The 19,915-nt window shown below is 39.7% G+C and overlaps 1 protein-coding gene across 3 annotated transcripts in view; it reads right to left on the minus strand.

Moving 5' to 3' along the window:
- Positions 1-19,915, minus strand: part of LOC117418373 (sorting nexin-29-like) — a 175,630-nt gene that overhangs the window by 116,914 nt on the left and 38,801 nt on the right. For all 3 annotated transcript variants that reach the window (XR_009330816.1, XM_059035572.1, XM_034031336.3), the window contains exon 15: positions 10,359-10,465. Coding sequence is in view for 2 of the 3 variants with exons in the window: in XM_059035572.1 (XP_058891555.1) it covers positions 10,359-10,465 (107 nt within the window). In the remaining variant the exon portion in view is untranslated. The remainder of the gene's footprint in view (positions 1-10,358; positions 10,466-19,915) is intronic.

A 19,915-nucleotide genomic window follows, 5' to 3' on the forward strand; every position in this document is an offset into this window, starting at 1 on the left:
ATGTTTTATACAGTAGTTGCATTGCTCTATCGTAAACATACTGCCTCTTGCCATAGTCTTCCCTGAAAATTAGTATCCCAATAAACCCTTATAAAAAACCATACAATATTCTGCAGCATCAATCAACTCAGAATTAAGGGGCTTTTTCCATGTCTAAATTGAATTAAGAAGGTGTTGAGAAAGCAGACAGTCCCACAATGGTATGCAGATGTGCAAAGACACAAAAACACATTCATTTAAAGTGATAACAAATATGACAAGCACTTAACAAACATGACAGCCGGCTGCTGACAAATATTCATATTTACAAAATTAAATAAAAGAGACCAATTACAGTGTGGATTTTGAACAGACAGCTGCGATCTCTCAAGTTGACACTTTTGCTGAAACATCTTCCTGCCTCTCAAAGACTTGATGTTCGATGTCAAAAAGCAGCAAGACATGTGACTCAGTTTTTTTCTTTAACGAAACTGGTTATGTCAACTGAATCACAGGCACATCTTCACTTATATAACAGAGTTGTTGTTTATTTTGTGGTGCAATTTGATTCATTTTGTAAAGGGAAAAGACTAGAAGAGAGAAGTTATTTAAAAAAAACTTTGAAGTTCACCTAAGTTTCTTGCTACATTGTTGCATTAGAGGTGTGTTAGCAAATTGCAACGAGGTGAAAAATGATAAATCTGTCATACTGCCACCATGTATAGTATGAAATGAGATTTTCTGCATATCCTTACATACTAGTGAGTAATAGAGTACACACAGTATAAAGTTACTATAGCCACACTGATGAATGTTACAATTTGCTAGTTTCCAGTGTGTCTCTACTGCACTTGTTTTAGTAGTCTCTTCTTTGCTCATATTTTGCAATATAGTGCATACGTTTATGATACACATCTTGGCAAAAGATCACCTCAGTCTCGCATAGTGGCAGCAGTGTGGAGTAGTGGTTAGGACTCTGGACTCTTAACCAGAGGGTCGTGGATTCAATCCCAGGTGGGGACACTACTGCTGTACCCTTGAGCAAGGTACTTTACCTAGATTGCTCCAGTAAAAACCCAACTGTATAAATGGGTAATTATATGTAAAAATAATGTGATATCTTGTAACAATTGTAAGTCGCCCTGGATAAGGGTGTCTGCTAAGAAATAAATAATAAAAAATAATAGTAAACGCAAGGCTCACCAAAAAAAATAAATAAATAAAAATAAATATCCTTTAAGTGTTACAGATCAGTTATTTATTATGTTAAGAACATAAGAAAGTTTACAAACGAGAGGAGGCCATTCGGCCCATCTTGCTCGTTTGGTTGTTAGTAGCTTATTGATCCCAGAATCTCATCAAGCAGCTTCTTGAAGGATCCCAGGGTGTCAGCTTCAACAACATTACTGGGGAGTTGGTTCCAGACCCTCACAATTCTCTGTGTAAAAAAGTGCCTCCTATTTTTGTGTTCTGAATGCCCCTTTATCTAATCTCCATTTCTGACCCCTTTTAGAATTTTGAATACTTGAATCAGACCACCACGTAGTCTTCTTTGTTCAAGACTGAATAGATTCAATTATTTTAGCCAGTCTGCATACGACATGCCTTTTAAACCCGGGATAATTCTGGTCGCTCTTCTTTGCACTCTTTCTAGAGACATGAACTAATGTTAAACCATAGTATATATATATATATATATATATATATATATATATATATATATATATATATATATATATAGCAAATAAAAAAAAAATGTGTCAGGTGTTCAGAATTCATACAATCGGTGACAGAATCGAATATATGGGGTTTGGGACAGGGAAGTGCATAGAAAATGCATTTGACTACCAAAAGAATACTGCTACACTGCAGTTTTAACATTCTGCTACTGCAATATCTAGTAATCCTTTGCCGTTACAGAGCAGCTAAACTTCAGTCTAACTACAGTATGCTTTTTGTATCTGCTTGAAGCTCCGCACGCACATTTGTACATGCAAGATGAAACTGTGCAGGTCCCAGCTGGTGCCGATTAAACTTGATGGTACTGCTGGAGCCTGCCGTGATGTCAAGCCAGGGAGAATTGCGTTGCTTATTGCGCAGGTTATGACATGGGTCTCAGTGCACAGTGTGACTTCTGTGATGAGTGAGAATGAGCTGGGACTGGGGCAGGATGAATGCTGAGTGTGGGTGTTTGTGCAGAATGGATTAGATTCTGTATGTGATTCGGTCAAGTTTTCAGTTTGTAACCTCCTCACGATTGTAATGTGTGGCCTTCCACTCTCAGAGCCCAGTGCTCGTGAACACAGCCTACTTTAAAACAGGATACTGTCTTCAAACATGCGGATACCTCGTGGCTCAGTTTTATTTCTTAACCTTGGCTCCAATAACCTTTAGTTCAACAGTTACGTTTAGTTACAGTCTCTTCATTTTGAAATATCTCTGAAAGTACAATCTTTATCTGCTGGTATTATTGCTGTCTGGCCTGGACAACAGATTCTCCTAGAGCTCAAAGTTATAAGTCTCACACCGTTTCAGTAAAGCACGACAGCACAGAAATGTGTCAAGTGGACTCTATGAAAAGCAAGGAAAGCATGGGAACTAGGTAATACTGTTCTCAGAGATGATGATTTAAAATCTGAAGAGATGCTTTTATGACAGAATGAGGTTTCACATCCGAAACCAATTGTTTAAGCAAACATGTAAATATCCCTGGTTACAGAGCAGATGGCGTCCGTCTAAAGTCAATTATTATTTGTTTGACAAAAAGCACGCCTTTCCTTTTTACCATATCAAAGGATCTCTGCGAACCTCAGTTATTATTATTATTTATTTCTTAGCAGACGCCCTTATCCAGGGCGACTTACAATCGTAAGCAAATACATTTCAAGTGTTACAATACAAGTAATACAATAAGAGCAAGAAATACAATAACTTTTGTTCAAGCAAAGTACAAGTGTGACAAACCACAATTCAATAATACAGCAGATAATAGTGATAGTTACATCAGGATATGATTAAATAGTGATAGTTACATCAGGATATGATTAAATACAAAGTACTACAGGTTAAACACTTGGCAGATTACAGTATTCTGAAGTACAAGATTAAATGCAGTAAAATAGGGGGCAGATAAGAGCAAAATAAAGCACATTTACATGAAGGGTGATAGTGTCCCAGGATACAAACAGAGGAGTTCTACAGGTGCTGTTTGAAGAGGTGAGTCTTAAGGAGGCGCCGGAATGTGGTCAGGGACTGCGCAGTCCTGACATCTGTAGGAAGGTCATTCCACCACTGCGGAGCAAGGGTGGAGAAGGAGCGGGCTCTGGAGGCAGGAGAGCGTAGCGGAGGTAGAGCTAGTCTTCTAGTGCAGGCGAGAATAGGGAGAGATGAGGGTCTGGAGGTAGCTGGGTGCAGTCTGGTCAAGGCATCTGTAGGCTAGTACAAGAGTCTTGAACTGGATGCAAGCGGTGATCGGAAGCCAGTGGAGCGAGCGGAGTAGTGGAGTAGCGTGGGCGAAGCGAGGCAGACAGAACACCAGGCGGGCAGCAGAGTTCTTCAGATTATCAAAATCAACAGCGAAAGAACAAATCGCACCACTTTCAATCACAGGGTTGTGACCAAACGGGATTGTGGGTAGAAGTAGTTCCTTTGAAAAGATAAAATGCCATGCAGTGTGATAAACAAACCAAAATAAAACAATTAGCACTGAAGGCAGAGAAATCCCCCCTTGTCATTTACCAAAGGTGCTATACTTCTTTTTAGGTATAAGGTTAAGATACAACACACACACTACAGTATTATTTAACCATTTTATTCCACTGATTGGTGTTTTGGTATTAATCATTATTTGCATGCTGCTTAAGCACTATTGGCCATCTGTTTTGCATTATTTTCAATATATGCTTATGTGTCAGCAGTTCATTGCATTTTGTCTGTGTGATTACTTACACTATTATTAATGTATTTTTAAAATCTGAACTTTCGGTATTATAAAACATCAAAACAGATCTCAAAATAATGCAAAATTCGGCATGACACTGTACTTAATACTTAGAAGTGTGTGTTTAACCAGGGTATGTTGAACCGGGATAATTAAAACTGTATGGTGTTAGGAAGAAGGTTCCTGGTGCGGCTCCTCCCTGTATAGTGGGAGTAGTGCACGGCCCAAGCCTGGCCACCTTTTGTTTTTTTTAGTTATTTTTGTACAGTGTTTTGTTTTGCCTTTTTATAAATATGAATGTACACTTCTGTATATATCCTCCTGCACTAGGGTTACCATTGTTGGTACCCTAGTGGCAGCAACCAACACTGCAACAACTGGCTGTATTATTAATAAAACCTGGGCACCTGAGCGCTGTTTCAACTTCGAACCCACTGTGTTTCTCTCCTTCTCTCAGCGGATACCCACACGTAACAGTACACCCCTGTTACAATGAGATACTGTATTAGAAAAGTAGAAATGGAGCAGGGGAATGAGACTGACAAAGAAAAAGAACTGTACAGGCCAAGGGCCCTCCTGCCAGCTGTTTGTTTAAGTCTTTGACGCGGATATGAAGAATAGTTAAGCAAATGGTTTACAAGGACTCCTTTAAATGGCACCAAAAGCTTTGTAACAACATTTTCATGTTCAAAGTTTGTATGCAGTGCCCTGAATTGCTTTCATAGGATCACTCCCAATAAAATAAATGCTCCCCCTTCTCCAGCTACACAAGGCATTCAAGCCACAGCACAAGAGGGGACGAGAGGGGTGAAGAAAAAAGTTCCTCCAAGGTTCCAAAGTATCAGTAAAGCAATGCTTAAACAAACAAATGCCTCAAAAATGAAGATAACCCAAGTAACTTGGAAGAAGTTGAATTAGACAACAAAGAAAAGGACTTCAAGAAAGATGACCTACTACCAAGAAGACTTAGAGGAAGAAATAGACTTTGTTAGGTATAATTCACAGCTCCAGACTTTGTTTAATAGAACATAAATACAGCATGAAACAATACTAGCATAAAAAAAAGCAATGGAGACAGCACACTTAAACAAACTCAACTCAACTGAAACAACACCAAGGAAGGTTAGAATTGTGAGCTGCATCACTGAAAAACGGTATTACAATTAAACAAGGACAAAGAAGAAAAAAAACAGGTAGGTTACCTGGGATAGTGGGATTATGATACAAATCACAGGTATTACTGTGCTGTTAATTCGCAAGAAAACAAGAGTGAGGGAAAGCGAGTGAGGCGATGGAGAATGTTTCTCAGTTAATTAGACAGAGCCCTGTGGGGAGCAGCAAAGTCAAGTTCGTTATAATTAGAGGATTATTACCATCTCAACGGCTCCCAGATTCACCTAGTCTAGTGCTTGAGGTCTAACATCCATTAAATGATTCAGGATGTGGTTAGAAGTCTTGGTCTACAATGGCCAGAAGCTTGAGATGGAACTACATCTTTATGTGACTATTGATTAATTAGTAACAACTCAGATTGACATATTATAATAAAAGAAAACAAGAATAACTAGCACTGACTAAGGGCCTCCTGAATTTCAGGATCAATACACTTAGAACTTCCCACTTGCTTCATTTTATTCAAGCTCTTTTTAACCAACCTGGGCCATTAGATAGTTTGTTTATTTACTTCTAATTTCAAACTTTCTTCCAGCAGTGCTTAGTGAGCTGAGCTGATGTGATTACAAGGACGGGTCTTTCTGTGTGGGCAGGCAAGCAACACCGCAATCTCACGCTAATTACAAACACACAAAACCGCTGACGAGTCCCATCAAATTAAGTTCACTTCCCAATTCACGGTAAAGTAGTAGGGAGAAAACTTGGAGTACGGTTTTGAAATTGTGCCGCACTAGGTTCAATTATCCACGGAGAAGGATGAGGGTCTTTCATTAGCCATCTGGCTACTCCAGATGAGTATGAGGTGTGAGGGGGGGGCATTACTGTTCCATATAGAAGGGGGCCCAAGCATCATTAGCACAGTAAATCATTTTTCAGCTTTATATAAAAATTAATTGCACGCATCCTGCTCAATGGAGAGCATCCCTCTCCCAGCACAGCAGGGATGAATATTCATTTCATCAAATCCTTTCTAATGAATCTGGTCTCTGTAACGAGGGCCCTCATCATCCTCTGATTGCTGAGCTGGGGGCCTTGGCGTGATTTTCTCACTGGGAAGCTGAGGGTGCATCGTCATGATTTACCATCTTGGTGCAAATACTGAGCAGAGTCTGTCTTGTTGACTTTCCAACTTTAACTGCTCTAACTAAACCTCAGCTTTTCAAAACCAACTTGAACAGTGTTTTATGGTACATAGTCACATCTGTTATTGCCTATTTCAACAAGCGGTTTTCTTGATGTAAGTGTAAGTGTGAGATACAGACAGACAGTCAGATCAACCACAATGAGATCAGATGACCGTTTTCTAATGATGCAGCATGCAACCAAATCTCATACATTTCTCAGCAGTAATTGAAGCCAACAATTGTAGCCCACCTTAACATAAAACTGATTACAATAAAAAAAGGTCAGGAAAGTAATGATAATAAATAAAAGCCATGGTACTTTGTGGGTCTCTCAAATCAGCCTCCATTCTAAATCTCATTTGGGAGAGACAAGATATTTTTTTGACAAATGCTAAATATGAGAAGAAGAAAAAAATAACCTTGCAAGAGATCAGAGACACAGAGAATACTAATTGTTATATTTTTTATGCTGGTGATGTTAATAAGCCTCGAGATCAAATTAAAGTTTCTCTGTGCTTAGGAGTCCCTCAGGAGAGCTCAGCCCACATTTCTCCTTCCCTACACAGCGCCTCCCAGATACCCACAGCTGTTTGTCTAGCACGTGGACCTCAGGACCAGGAGCCAGGAGACCTGGAGGGCATCCAATTGGGAAACAAGTCAAACCTCTGCACGGCCAGTCAAAGTAATCTAAATCCAAAAAGAATGCCTCCCCTTTTTTAACTTTCCCCAATTAACCAGTAACCTACAAGTTGGCATAACGTGCTATGATAAAATCACATACGAATCAAAGGTAAAAAAAATATATATTTCTTGGGTGCACTTGCACAAAAGGCTTTGGTGAAAATGGAAAAAAAAGAAAAAAACACCTCCTGATTTGACCCGTTTCTTTTCATTTTTTTTCTTTAATTTCAACCTAAAGGCGACCAACGCAGGGCCAAACCAGGAGATTATATTGTTCTACCTCAGTCCTGGTCTTAGTGCTGTAGAGACAGGAGCTGTTGCTCCAAGGCTCCTTCGTCATCCTCTTTGGCCTCAACCCTCCTGTATGCAGCCTTGTTTTGTTGTGACTAATTGCCTCACATTCCTGCTGTATGCCAGGCAATTTCAGATAGGAAAAAAAAAAATACTAGGTAAAAAAAAAAAAAAAGTGCAGTGTATGTCTATTTAGTGATCCATCTCATCTCTAGAGAATTTAGAGAAATGAAACCTGCCGCTGGGGGTTACAAAAGCACCTCTATCAACACGAAACAGTACAAACGTATATAAAGCTGAACCATGAGAGGTAACTGTGGGTCTGCTGACAAGGATGATTGGTGACCCAGGCAAAGCTGTGACTCAATGGGACAATACTGAAAGCATTACTGGGCGCTTATAAGTATAGCCTTCAACCCCAGCAGCTGGATATATAATGCATAACATATTACTGAAAGTACTTCTAAAAAGTGGCATTCTATCCAAGTCTTATAGCAACGTGCCCTCTGTAAGCCAAAGACCAAGTGGCTCTAAATCTAAAACACTCAGCTGAGTTCAGAAAGCCCTCATTTCCCCAGTCGTCTGGAAGGGAGCAGATTGCTTCATCTCAATGGATCTTGTCTGTAGTGTGCAATCATCTTCAAAACAAAATGCTTGTTGTGATCATTGTCTTGACATGCCTAAGAGCGCACAATCCAATTCAATGCCCACGGCACTCTACTGAGGGGCTGAACTTGCAAGTGCTAATCCCTCTGTTAGATTCACAGATGGACTGGGATATGCCTTGAGACAATATGAACAGTCTGCAGCCATAATATGGAACACCTGAAGGAGGCATTAGGGCTGCGAGGAATACTGAAGGGTAAATTGCCGTATGCTGTTTTTGGTCTCATCTGGAATGTCACTGACAGAAAAAAATCTAACAAACTGAAAAACAACAGCAGCAGCTGACCCTGAGTCAAGACCTTTAACATCAATAGATGCATATTATTATTATTTATTATTATTATTATTATTATTTATTTCTTAGCAGATGCCCTTATCCAGGGCGACTTACAATCGTAAGCAAATACAGGGTGCTCTTCTATTACACAAGTGCTCTGTGTCAGTATACAGTACTGTGCAAAAGTTTTAGGCAGGTGTGAAAAAAATGCTGTAAAGTAAGAATGCTTTCAAAAATAGACATGTTAATAGTTTATATTTATCAATTAACAAAATGCAAAGTGAGTGAACAGAAGAAAAATCTACACCAAATCCATATTTGGTGTGACCACCCTTTGCCTTCAAAACAGTTCTTTTTTAACTCAATTCTTCTAGGTACACTTGCACACAGTTTTTGAAGGAACTCGGCAGGTAGGTTGGCCCAAACATCTTGGAGAACCAACCACAGTTCTTCTGTGGATTTAGGCAGCCTCAGTTGCTTCTCTCTCTTCATGTAATCCCAGACAGACTCGATGATGTTGAGATCAGGGCTCTGTGGGGGCCATACCATCACTTCCAGGACTCCTTGTTCTTCTTTACGCTGAAGATAGTTCTTAATGACTTTCGCTGTATGTTTGGGGTCGTTGTCATGCTGCAGAATAAATTTGGGGCCAATCAGATGCCTCCCTGATGGTATTGCATGATGGATTAGTATCTGCCTGTACTTCTCAGCATTGAGGAGACCATTAATTCTGACCAAATCCCTCAACTCCATTTGCAGAAATGCAGCCCCAAACTTGCAAGGAACCTCCACCATGCTTCACTGTTGCCTGCAGACACTCATTCGTGTACCGCTCTCCAGCCCTTCGGCGAACAAACTGCCTTCTGCTACAGCCAAATAGTTCAAATTTTGACTCATCAGTCCAGGAGCACCTGCTGCCATTTTTCTGCACCCCAGTTCCTGTGTTTTCGTGCATAGTTGAGTCGCTTGGCCTTGTTTCCACGTCGGAGGTATAGCTTTTTGGCCGCAAGTCTTCCATGAAGGCCACTTCTGACCAGACTTCTCCCCTGACAGTAGATGGGTGTACCAGGGTCCCACTGTTTTCTGCCAATTCTGAGCTGATGGCACTGCTGGACATCTTCCGATTGCGAAGGGAAGTAAGCATGATGTGTCTTTCATCTGCTGCAGTAAGTTTCCTTGGCTGACCACTGCGTCTACGGTCCTCAACGTTGCCCGTTTCTTTGTGCTTCTTCAAAAGAGCTTGGACAGCACATCTGGAAACCCCTGTCTGCCTTGAAATTTCTGCCTGGGAGAGACCTTGTTGATGCAGTATAACTACCTTGTGTCTTGTTGCTGTGCTCAGTCTTGCCATGGTGTATGACTTTTGACAGTAAACTGTCTTCAGCAACCTCACCTTGTTAGCTGAGTTTGGCTGTTCCTCACCCTACACAGCTGTTTCTGTTTCAGTTAATGATTGTGTTTCAACCTACATATTGAATTGATGATCATTAGCACCTGTTTGGTATAATTGTTTAATCATACACCTGACTATATGCCTACAAAATCCCTGACTTTGTGCAAGTGTACCTAGAAGAATTGATGCTGTTTTGAAGGCAAAGGGTGGTCACACCAAATATGGATTTGATTTAGATTTTTCTTCTGTTCACTCACTTTGCATTTAGTTAATTGATAAATATAATCTATTAACATGTCTGTTTTTGAAAGTATTCTTACTTTACAGCATTTTTTCACACCTGCCTAAAACTTTTGCACAGTACTGTATGTGCTTATGTTTTGACTAACTGAACACAAAGTATACTACCCATTGTCTATTATAAGGTCATCTCCTACACTTCTATCTAAGCTTGTCCATAATCATGACAGTGAAGCTAGATACATTCTATAGATTTATTGCCCTTATAAAACCCAATATCTGAAGGATTTTCCACTTTCTTCCTGTTGTGTTTTATGTAAGCTCTTCCTCAGTATCTGGTCGCATCTCTAGGACAAGCATACTAATACTGCTGTTGATTTGAGGGTTTTGAAGATCCTCTCCCGGTTCCTATTAGGTTAATAACATAAGAAGCATTTTTTAAGACTCTGTTTGATGCACATGTGTGCTCTGGGAGCTGCTTTGGTTGTATGTAGTGATTTGTGGCTCTTAATTCCATGTTAAACTCTTAAAGGTACAGGCGCTAGGGGGAGGGGGCTGGCAGAGGAGTCGCAGGGCGGTCTAGTGGGTTCCTACCTCAATGAGCTTGCGCTCGTAGCTGGCTGCCAATTCCTCCGAGTCTCTGGCTGGTTTGGGCTCAGGGACGGGCGGCTCTCCATCGCAGTTCCGCAGCGTCGGGAGCACTGAGAGGGGGAGAGAGGAGAGGTTACAAATGAGCAGGCAGTACAGAGCAGAGGGGGGAGAAGAAGAGAGGTGGAGTGTGTATGTGCGTACTTATATGGGAAGAGATATCACATAGAGGTTTAACATCTTACTCAAATAATCAAAACATCTTCATTTTTTTGGTTCAGTGCCACTGCTGCATGAAAAATGTTAACGCCACATCACAGTTAAAAACTGCTCCGCCTCCAGTTCCTTTTATACCGCAGTTGGAATGTCTGGAGGGATAGCCCAATCCACTTTTTCCAGAGTGCTAGGCCATGCTAAAATTGGATGCCATGCTAAAAAGGGCAGGCTAAAACATATCATTTCCTAAGGATAATAGCATAGCTGATGTTGGCTGAGGCTTTTCCAAACAACTCTGACCTCAAACGTAAGGACTCAGAAAACTTTTCTTTTCCATGTGCCAAAAGAGGACTTTTGTTAGCCTTCCACTGACATTTTTTTGGTTTGTATTTTCGTGCTCCACAAATATCATACAGCGAATACTGCTCTCTGTACTCCTAACACTGCAAGTGCAGCCACTAAATAGACAATGCTTTTGTTGAGACCCTCATTATCATTGCGGATCATTATTTGTGTTTGCTGAGTAATCTGCATTACTCTTAAGCTTACATAGGGCGCAGTGCAAAATAATTGCCTGGCCGCAATGCAATGTGAATTTTGCATCCGCAATTATTTGCACTGCACCTATACTTACATCACCCTCTAAATGTGCAAAAGGTCAGTAAAACCCTGTATATAGGTAGCACTTGAATCAAATCCGCTCTTCCCAGATTGGGTTTGAATTTCTGTCAAAAAAAGTACTATTTGGATATGAAAAAAAATGATTTATTAAAATAAAACCATAAATGTAAAGTAAAAAGAACAACCCATAAATCACAAAATACTGACAGATCAGCGATTCCTGTTTGTAGTTCCCTGCTGCATAATTACAGGCAGACAATACCCAGTTGCCCAAAGAAGAACAACATCAACACTACTATCCAATGGACAGACATCTCCAAGCTCTGAATCAAAACAGAAAGGGGGAGCTACCTTATGTGGTCAGAGTGTTTTTTTTTGTTTGTTAAACATTTGGGTAAAATATATTACAGAAAACACGAAAAGCGCTGACGTTTTAAACACAGGCTTTATTCTTAATGTTATGAAACATTTCAAAACAGACCCTCTAAGCATCCAGTTGAGTTGTCAGCAGAGTCAGGTGCAGCGATTGCAGCGAGACCCTAACCCTAGGCTTGGTCTCGGCTCACTGCACCCACACCCACACCCACACCCACCGCGTGGTTCTTCATGATGTTTTCACAAGTTTAATAAAAACAGATCACTTCCAAGGTGCTTTCATGTTTCTTAATAAATGTGAGAACACTCATGGAATTTAAAATTAGAGTTTTTGAAGAAACGCAAGCAAAAAGGTATTAAAATGCAGAAACACACATGAATGCACAACTAAAAAACTTGTCCCTACCTCCATGTATTGAGCTACAGATATTCCTGAAGTCACAGCAATCAAAACACATCTCCTCTGGGATATTTTTATATGCTTTGAATCTGCTAGAATGCAGTACCACAGAACCACAGTTTCTCTTACCGTGAACAATTAAGCCAGCCCTGATCCTTCCCCGAAGGTCATAACCCCAAACTCGAGGTCAGGGTTAGGGGTCAAGCAGCATTGCCCCTCCTGCTGTCTGAAAGGTCATGGGCCAATGGTCTTCTTGTGATAACTTGACCTACCCCTGCTTACCAAGGGGGATGTAACAGTTTTTCTATAAATAGAAAATCCACAATTGTACATGATAATACATAAAGACTGGAATTGCCAAGTCTTTTTCACAAACAAAATCTCTTTTATAGTTATTAGAATATATATAACCTACTGACCCCTGGGTATTCTGAATCTCTTTGCCTTCAGGTAATACTGCATAAGGCTAAACCAGAAGAAAACAATGTTACTGCAGGAATTGTCTTATATCATGTTTTATCATACACGTTGCTCTCCCATGCAACAACAAAGATTGAACCCATGACATTTCTCAAAGTAGCAAAATAAAGGTTTTCCAATACAATAAAAAAAAAAACAAATAGATCCTCTTGACCCCCCCTATAAACACAGAGAACCCCTCAATACACATCTGATTGACTGGATGGTAGGATTGCCTTGACATGCTGCATCAGTTCTGAAGAGAATGGCCTGTACTACATTATACAGAGCCTAATGTCTTACAACAAGAGAGGGTTGAAAGAACAGGTGAGCAGGAGTCTGAGTAACAGTACGAGTTACAAGTATTTTTCAGTAGCTGGTTGACTAAAAAAAAAAGCACTAAGCCTTTCACCGACGTGCTTATACCAATCGCTTTCCTGTGAGAGAGATGAATCTGGAGGGCCGTAGTAAACTGACTGCGACAAGGCTGTGGCTGACAAGACCCTTGCTTTACCTGCAGGTGCAGCATCGAATATCGGATGTGACTGAGCTGTCATTGGCTCCCAACTGCACTTATTCAAAGTGACTGCCATACCTTTAAATTCCTCATCCTGACTGTAATGCAGACTAGCATCCTGGAGCTCCAGTGACAGAAAGGACACCGCACGGATCCAACTGGGGAGCTCATTACTGTTCCTGTGTCTGACTATGCATAACACTTCCACAATGCTACAACTCATTTCTAGGGAAGTCCTTCCTGACTTTGTTTCACAGACTGCAAACAGGATTAGTTGATGCGTTTGTGTGCCCAAAACGTCACTGTGTGGAGGTTACTAAAGTCCGTTTACCTGATGAAGCGATACAAAATCTTGACAATGCACGCTCTACTATCCTTCACATCTGTCGTATTTTATTTTCAGCATGATGACTTTGGCCAGCCAGAACACAGTTTGATCAAGTTCTCACTACTTTTCAATGACTGGTGCTGAATGAAAGGTAACACACAAATGATATCGTCCTTAACAAAATGAAGCACCCTGAATGAATCACTGTATTTAGATCACCTCTACATGTATGGTACTTTTTGTTAAAAGCATGGAATGCTGGCCTATGTGTACATGCACAGTACCCGATACATCATGCAATCACAGCTTTGTAAAAGTGTTGCATTAGTAAGCCTGACATCTCTTCCACCCTGCATGCATTAGCATCTTGATGACAAAAACTCCAGACTAATTGTGATGCAGTAATCAAGCTAAACTACTTTCATTTCAGAATTATCCACTGTTTCAACTGCATCTCTTTTTATTAAAGCCAGGATACGATTACTTCAAAGACTGCGTCTGCTTTGATAACTCTACATTAGTGATCACTGCTTTTATGATCATTTTAAAATGACAAGGCAATTTCATATAGAGACATACAAATCAAAATATATTTTTGGGATACATGAATAAAAGGAATACTTATTATATATATATATATATATATATATATATATATATATATATATATATATATATATATATATATATATATATATATAAACAGCAAGCTCTGTACCTAATTGCCAGTAAAACTACATAGCTGAGCTACTCACACGTGGTTCTGGAAAACAAATGCTGTAGACAGAAAAAATCTTCTCATGAACTCTGCTGACTTCCTGAAAGAAGCTGTGTTGAAACAACGAATAATTAGACATATTTTTTCAGATTTGCGAATTCCTTTTAAAGTGTTATTCTTCATTAACCAAGAGAAAGTCACTGCCTATATCTTCACTATAATAATCGGACATTATTACACCACTATCCCTATATTTTAAAAAAGTGCCCATTACAACAGTATGAAAACCATGTGCAACTGTTGCATAAAATTCTAGATTACCTAGCATCACAATGTTGGATTTTGTTTTGTTTGATCCTTTTGTATTAGCATAGCAAGGCCATAATTGGAATTAAATGTTAGGATAGTCTTCAGACAAAGCATTTTTAATACAAATCATTACATAATCTTAATCTCATATTTTACCAAGGTGATTGTTAATATTGTCTGTATCTAAAATCCATTTCCCATTATAACAACCGATTACAACTAAACCTCATTACAACAGAACCGGATTACAGTGCCAGCACTGAAATGGTGAAAGAAAAAGAAAGAAAGAAAATCCTATAAAACTGGAAATCTTTCAAAGCGAAAGAAAGGAAGAAGAAGAAGAAGAAGAAGAAGAAGAAGAAGAAGAAGAAGAAGAAGAAGACCAAACTGGACATCTTTGCTGGAAAAATCAAACAGGTGACAAGTCCCTAATGGCTGCTACTAGGGAATAATTAGAGCTGGCTTGTTTTCTCAACTGCTTACAAAGAACAAAATCGATAGATCTGAACAGCGCTGAGTGGCGTCGGGCAGTCCTTGAGCAGCGTGACTGAGTGATATTGACAGCCGCCTCACAGGCTATTAGCTCTCCGTATCACAAACCTTCAAGAGAACACAACTCAGCACCCAGCCAGAGAGGTGCAGAGCCAGAGATAACAAACCCCAGCTCTCTCTGAGCATATTCACTGGGAACAGCAGCAGATACTGGAGCTCCCCTCTGCTTTCACTCGCCTGTACAATTAATTCAAATCTGGCAACATTTAATGCTTAAATGAATGCAAAAGTATTTTTAATTTCAGTTATGGGTCTATTTAAATCCTATACGTTCACAAAAAACAAAAAGGGATTTGTTAAATTGCTTTGTGCAGCTGTATTCTAGAACTGGATTTTGTTACCTACCTTTAATTAGTGCATTTGAAAGGGCAGAAGAGTCTCTTATAAAAGATAGTTATGATTTTTATTTTGTATTTATTAGATTGTCAAGACAAAGGTTGATTTGTAAAAACATGTTTTTTGTGATATCTTTGAAATTATATATATATATATAAACCACACAAGACCATAAAGATCTTCAGATGAGATGTGGAAATTACAGTTAAAGAAAAAACAAAACAGCAGAATCATTGGCAAAATTCAGCAGGAGAATCTCTTTGAGATGTCAGTGTGAATGTAACCTCCTTTTGACAGTCACACTGGCATTTCAAAGATATTTTCCAAGAATGATCACAGTAACAAATCCTGAAAGAATGATCACAGTAACAAATCCTGAAATCTCCCTGAACCTGCTAGGATTGACAGCACCTTTACTTCCACAAGCTAAAGCTGCTTCCAGCCAGGTCTAAAGAGGGGGCCGCTCTGGAGAACATGTTGTGACCAATCACAGCTGGTTACTGAGCCAGGGGTTCTACCTGCTCTGATCTGTGTTCAAATACAAAAAGAACAGCAAAACTCCTCCAAACACATGAAGAGCCCTCGTTGTGAAAGCCTGGAGCAATATTTTACACCATTTTTGGAGCAAGGAAACTGTCAAGGTCATAAAACTAGTGATAGACAACATTCAGAGTCCATGTAATCCACTTAAACCTTAGCATTGGTTTCATTTTCCTTTTCACCAAACCGGGTGCAAATTGACCACGTCAGACGGATGACTTTTCGCAGCTCAAGTGCTTCTTAAAAAAGTGTCTAGCTGGGACCCATCCTAAAAGACAATCACTGGAAACCAGCCACCGGAAATGCATTAGCAAACTGTGTTTATTATTTCTGGCGAATGGGTTTATGTGACAAGTAATTTTCACCCTAGGCATTTACCATAATAAAGTGTTAGATTGCTTTATGGAAATAAAGTATTTATAGTTCCATCTGTTAGGAAGCGCTTTTCCAAATAGACAGTGATTATAAAGTCATTTCTCCATGTTGTGCTGCTATTATGGGAAAGCTAACACGTGGAGTCACCAAATAACTGACGAGCGGACAACAAGACTGCCTACACTTGTTATTATGGAAGGTCCCCTTTACCTGGCAGTTTTAAAGTGGCTTCATAAATCACTCTGCATTTTAACATCAGACCTTTAGTTTTGAAAACCCAACCTTCAACAGCACATTTTCAGTCAGCCATTATTATCTCACCATTGTGACTGAAAATAATGCAAAGGAAAACAGCCGGTAGTTATTGAAATAAATTAGTAAAGTGTAATCTGCCGGGTTTTGGTGATTTTCATGGACACAGTGATATTTCTGCTAGTGCGGCAGTCAATGGCATTATGTTCTTATCATCAGCATTCAGAGGTCTACTAGAATAGCAAATGATCTGAAATAGTGGTGAATGGGATTTATTACCCTCGCTTACATTTATCATGGTGCACAATTCACAGAAGCCCTGATATCATAGACAATACACAGGTCAGGAAACTGTGCACACCCCCATACAGGGGTCTTGAAGGGGCTGAACATTCGTGGCTGCTTATTCTGCTTATGTGTCTTGAACTGAAAAAAATGCTGTATGCCACATCATAACGGAAGAATATACAAAAAATATATACAAAAAGGTAGAATGGGTGACTATCCCCTGAAGCCTGGGCCCCATGCTGAGCCTGACACACTACCACAAAAGGGCAGTGTGTCCCTCGGAATTAGGAGCAGATTGGTATGAGTGCAGATATACATGTTCCAAAGTTTCAGCCAACAATCCTTGCTTGCAAACTCTCCTACTAACTAGAAACTAGCGTGTCTGCTTTTTCTACAGATCTGCACAGCGGAACCTGAAGGGCAGAGAATCATCTTCAAACTCTGTTCCTTTGCTGATCTTCAGGCTGAATCATCACTCATTACTCCTTTTGTTTCATCTCGGACAGATTCCTTTTGGATTTTGGACAAAGATGCAAAGAGAAATAAAAATCTGGATCAGATGCAAAAGGCTGCAGTCATGTTAATGTGTTTTAATGAAGTGCAGATGCCTTTTTATATTACATCAAGCCCTAGTTTCAGATGCTTTTGTATTCATAAACTGTTTATGCTTTAAAATGTATAAACTATAACCGAGGTAATTTGAACAGTTTAGCTATTATAATGAATACAGCTATCTGGGTGCAAAAAAAATCCAGGATAGTAATAAAGCATAGCCCTGGCACACTGCTTTTCAGGTTTTACAATGCTGCTACCTGCACTGTACATTCACTGTGTTCACAGCCCAAATGGATTTGATATGCAAGTTCTGTCCCTGCCTAAACAGTTAACTGCTTCAGAACCTCTATTCATGAGCTGGAGAGGCAGGAAATCCGTTCCCTACCTCAAGGACCTAGGAAGCTGAGGGACACACCTGGACGGCCGGTATGTAAGTAAGCAATAAGGCACGACAGGGTGTGGGATAATAAACATTGAACTGATTAAAAACAAGAAGCACTATTTATAGATGTTAAATTGAACACTGCCATTGAAATTGCAGCTTTGAAGATTTACAGGCCCTTTTCTTAGATTCTGAACAGTAGGTGGAGCTGCAGCAAGCGATCTTGAGCAGCATGGTGTTTGATTCATTGTTGTTGTTGTTGTCTGAGGAAATGCAGCTGGACAATCACGCAGACCTTCTTTGCCACGTCTGGCCATATTTAGTTGCACATCAAGAGCTGCGGCAGTGTCTGGTGACAGTGTTGGGGAAGATTATTATTATTATTTTTTTAATCGTCCTTTGTGATACAGGAGTAGTGACAGGAGATATCCATGCCAGACTTGCGGTACTGTTTCTCAGTGGCAACAAAGATGTTGTTTGCATTTTCAAATACTGGGACAGTGGCATAAAAAGGACACCGGTGCCCAGGCAGTGGACCTCTGTTTATTTTTTTTCGTTTTCTTTTTCTATGTCCAGAAGCTGTGCTTCGGTAAGTTCGATGCCTAGCAGTATTGCCTAGCAGTATTTTTTTCACCATTTAATTCCAAAAAACTCATCTAGACTTCGGTTTCCTGAAAAATTGATATACCTCGTCAGTCAACTTTACTGCAAATTTAAATATGGCTACTGTTTTTTTTTCAAACTTTTTCAAAACTCTAGTGGCGTATGGATATCTACAAGTGATTCTCCTCTTTTTGAAAAAAGTTTCAACCCATAGGAATATGCTGTAATATTCACACCCCCATGTGACCTATATTGACCAATCAGGATAGAGTATTTAAGATATCCATTTTATAAATATTCAGCACCCAAGTATCTTTCTGCCCAAACAACCTTGGTTGTATGTCCCCAGATTAGAAAATAAAAGTGTCTGGGGGGGGAAAAAGCAAAAGTTCTAATCCTCTTGCCTGCCCTTTTCAGCTGTCTAACAAAATAAATTAACCAGACAGGATTCAGATTAAAAAAAAGACATTTAAATGACCTCGGGCAAAAGGGACTTCTATTGATGCAATTTGTTTGTAAAACCGAAAAGCTCTTAGTAACCCAGCAAAAAGCAAACTGCACTAATCGCTCAACATCCTGTTGAATCGGGCATGCTCGAGCTGAATGAAGTGAATTAAAGCAGTTGTGCTTTTTAGATGCTGTCTGCTCTGACTTCCTATATAATTGTAAAACTTTCTTCATATAAAAGGAAAACTTCGGGTGCTTGGGAGTAATAACACGAATGCAAGTGAAGCCACATTCTGTGCTACAATGTGCATGTGGTTGAGCCCGTAAGTATTGGCAACCAGTTGGTTCAGTATTGCTGTTACTATAGTACAGTAGTAAAATGATTTTTTTTTTTTTATTTATTACTCGAAAATACAGATGAACAATAATACATTTAGTAATGAAAAGCTTTGATCATAAGAACTGATACTAATAAACCTCCAACGTCGATACTTATGAGCACCACTATGTGTGTGATGCAATTGAAACAGCCTCCACTATCTGGTTTTGCATATGATTCTGAAATTCAAATGCGAAAAAACACCAGGTATCTCTCCCAACACAGAAATCTGGTGTGTTGTTAGATAAAGCTGTTCCAGAAAAGTCCATAAACAGAATAGCCCTCCAAGCCGGGGGAGCTGGGAAGCAGAGTAAGCCCTAACCAACAGTCCAGGAGTTTCCAGTCCGATCATTAACATGCTGAAACCCTCTCTTCCTTGCCAGGCGCTGCCATGCTCTAGTTTGCTTGAGAAATACCTGGATCGCCTCCAGATTTAGGTTGCTGCTCAGCAGCTGTTTCAGCTTTCAAAGCCTAAAGTTAGTACAATTAATTACAGTAACCTGATTAGCATTCATTTAATCTTATGCAAATATTTAGCTGTCTGTAGGTAAATCCCAGATTCTATGCATCCACAAGGATTTTTCTTTTTTCTTCAGACTTTTTTTTTGTGTGTTTTCAACACTACCAGCCTGGTGTAATTAAAAGCTCTGCATGCTAGCAAAGTGATTACTGTGCACTTGCTGTATCTTAATCCAATGTATTTCTCCGATTCACAGCTACTCACCCTCTTTGTTCCCTGAAAACAATTTTTAAAAAAGTGTTAATACCTGAATGTGCCTGGCGAGTACATGAATTGAACCTTCTGTCCTGTGTTTCACACAGTGTGAAGAAAAAACTGAAATCATGTGGAAAGCACTTTTGTGTAAACAGGACATCGCTCACATGACTGATTACTTGGTTATGCAAATTGA

Source organism: Acipenser ruthenus, chromosome 13, assembly GCF_902713425.1.
Source record: "Acipenser ruthenus chromosome 13, fAciRut3.2 maternal haplotype, whole genome shotgun sequence".
NCBI lineage: Eukaryota > Metazoa > Chordata > Actinopteri > Acipenseriformes > Acipenseridae > Acipenser > Acipenser ruthenus.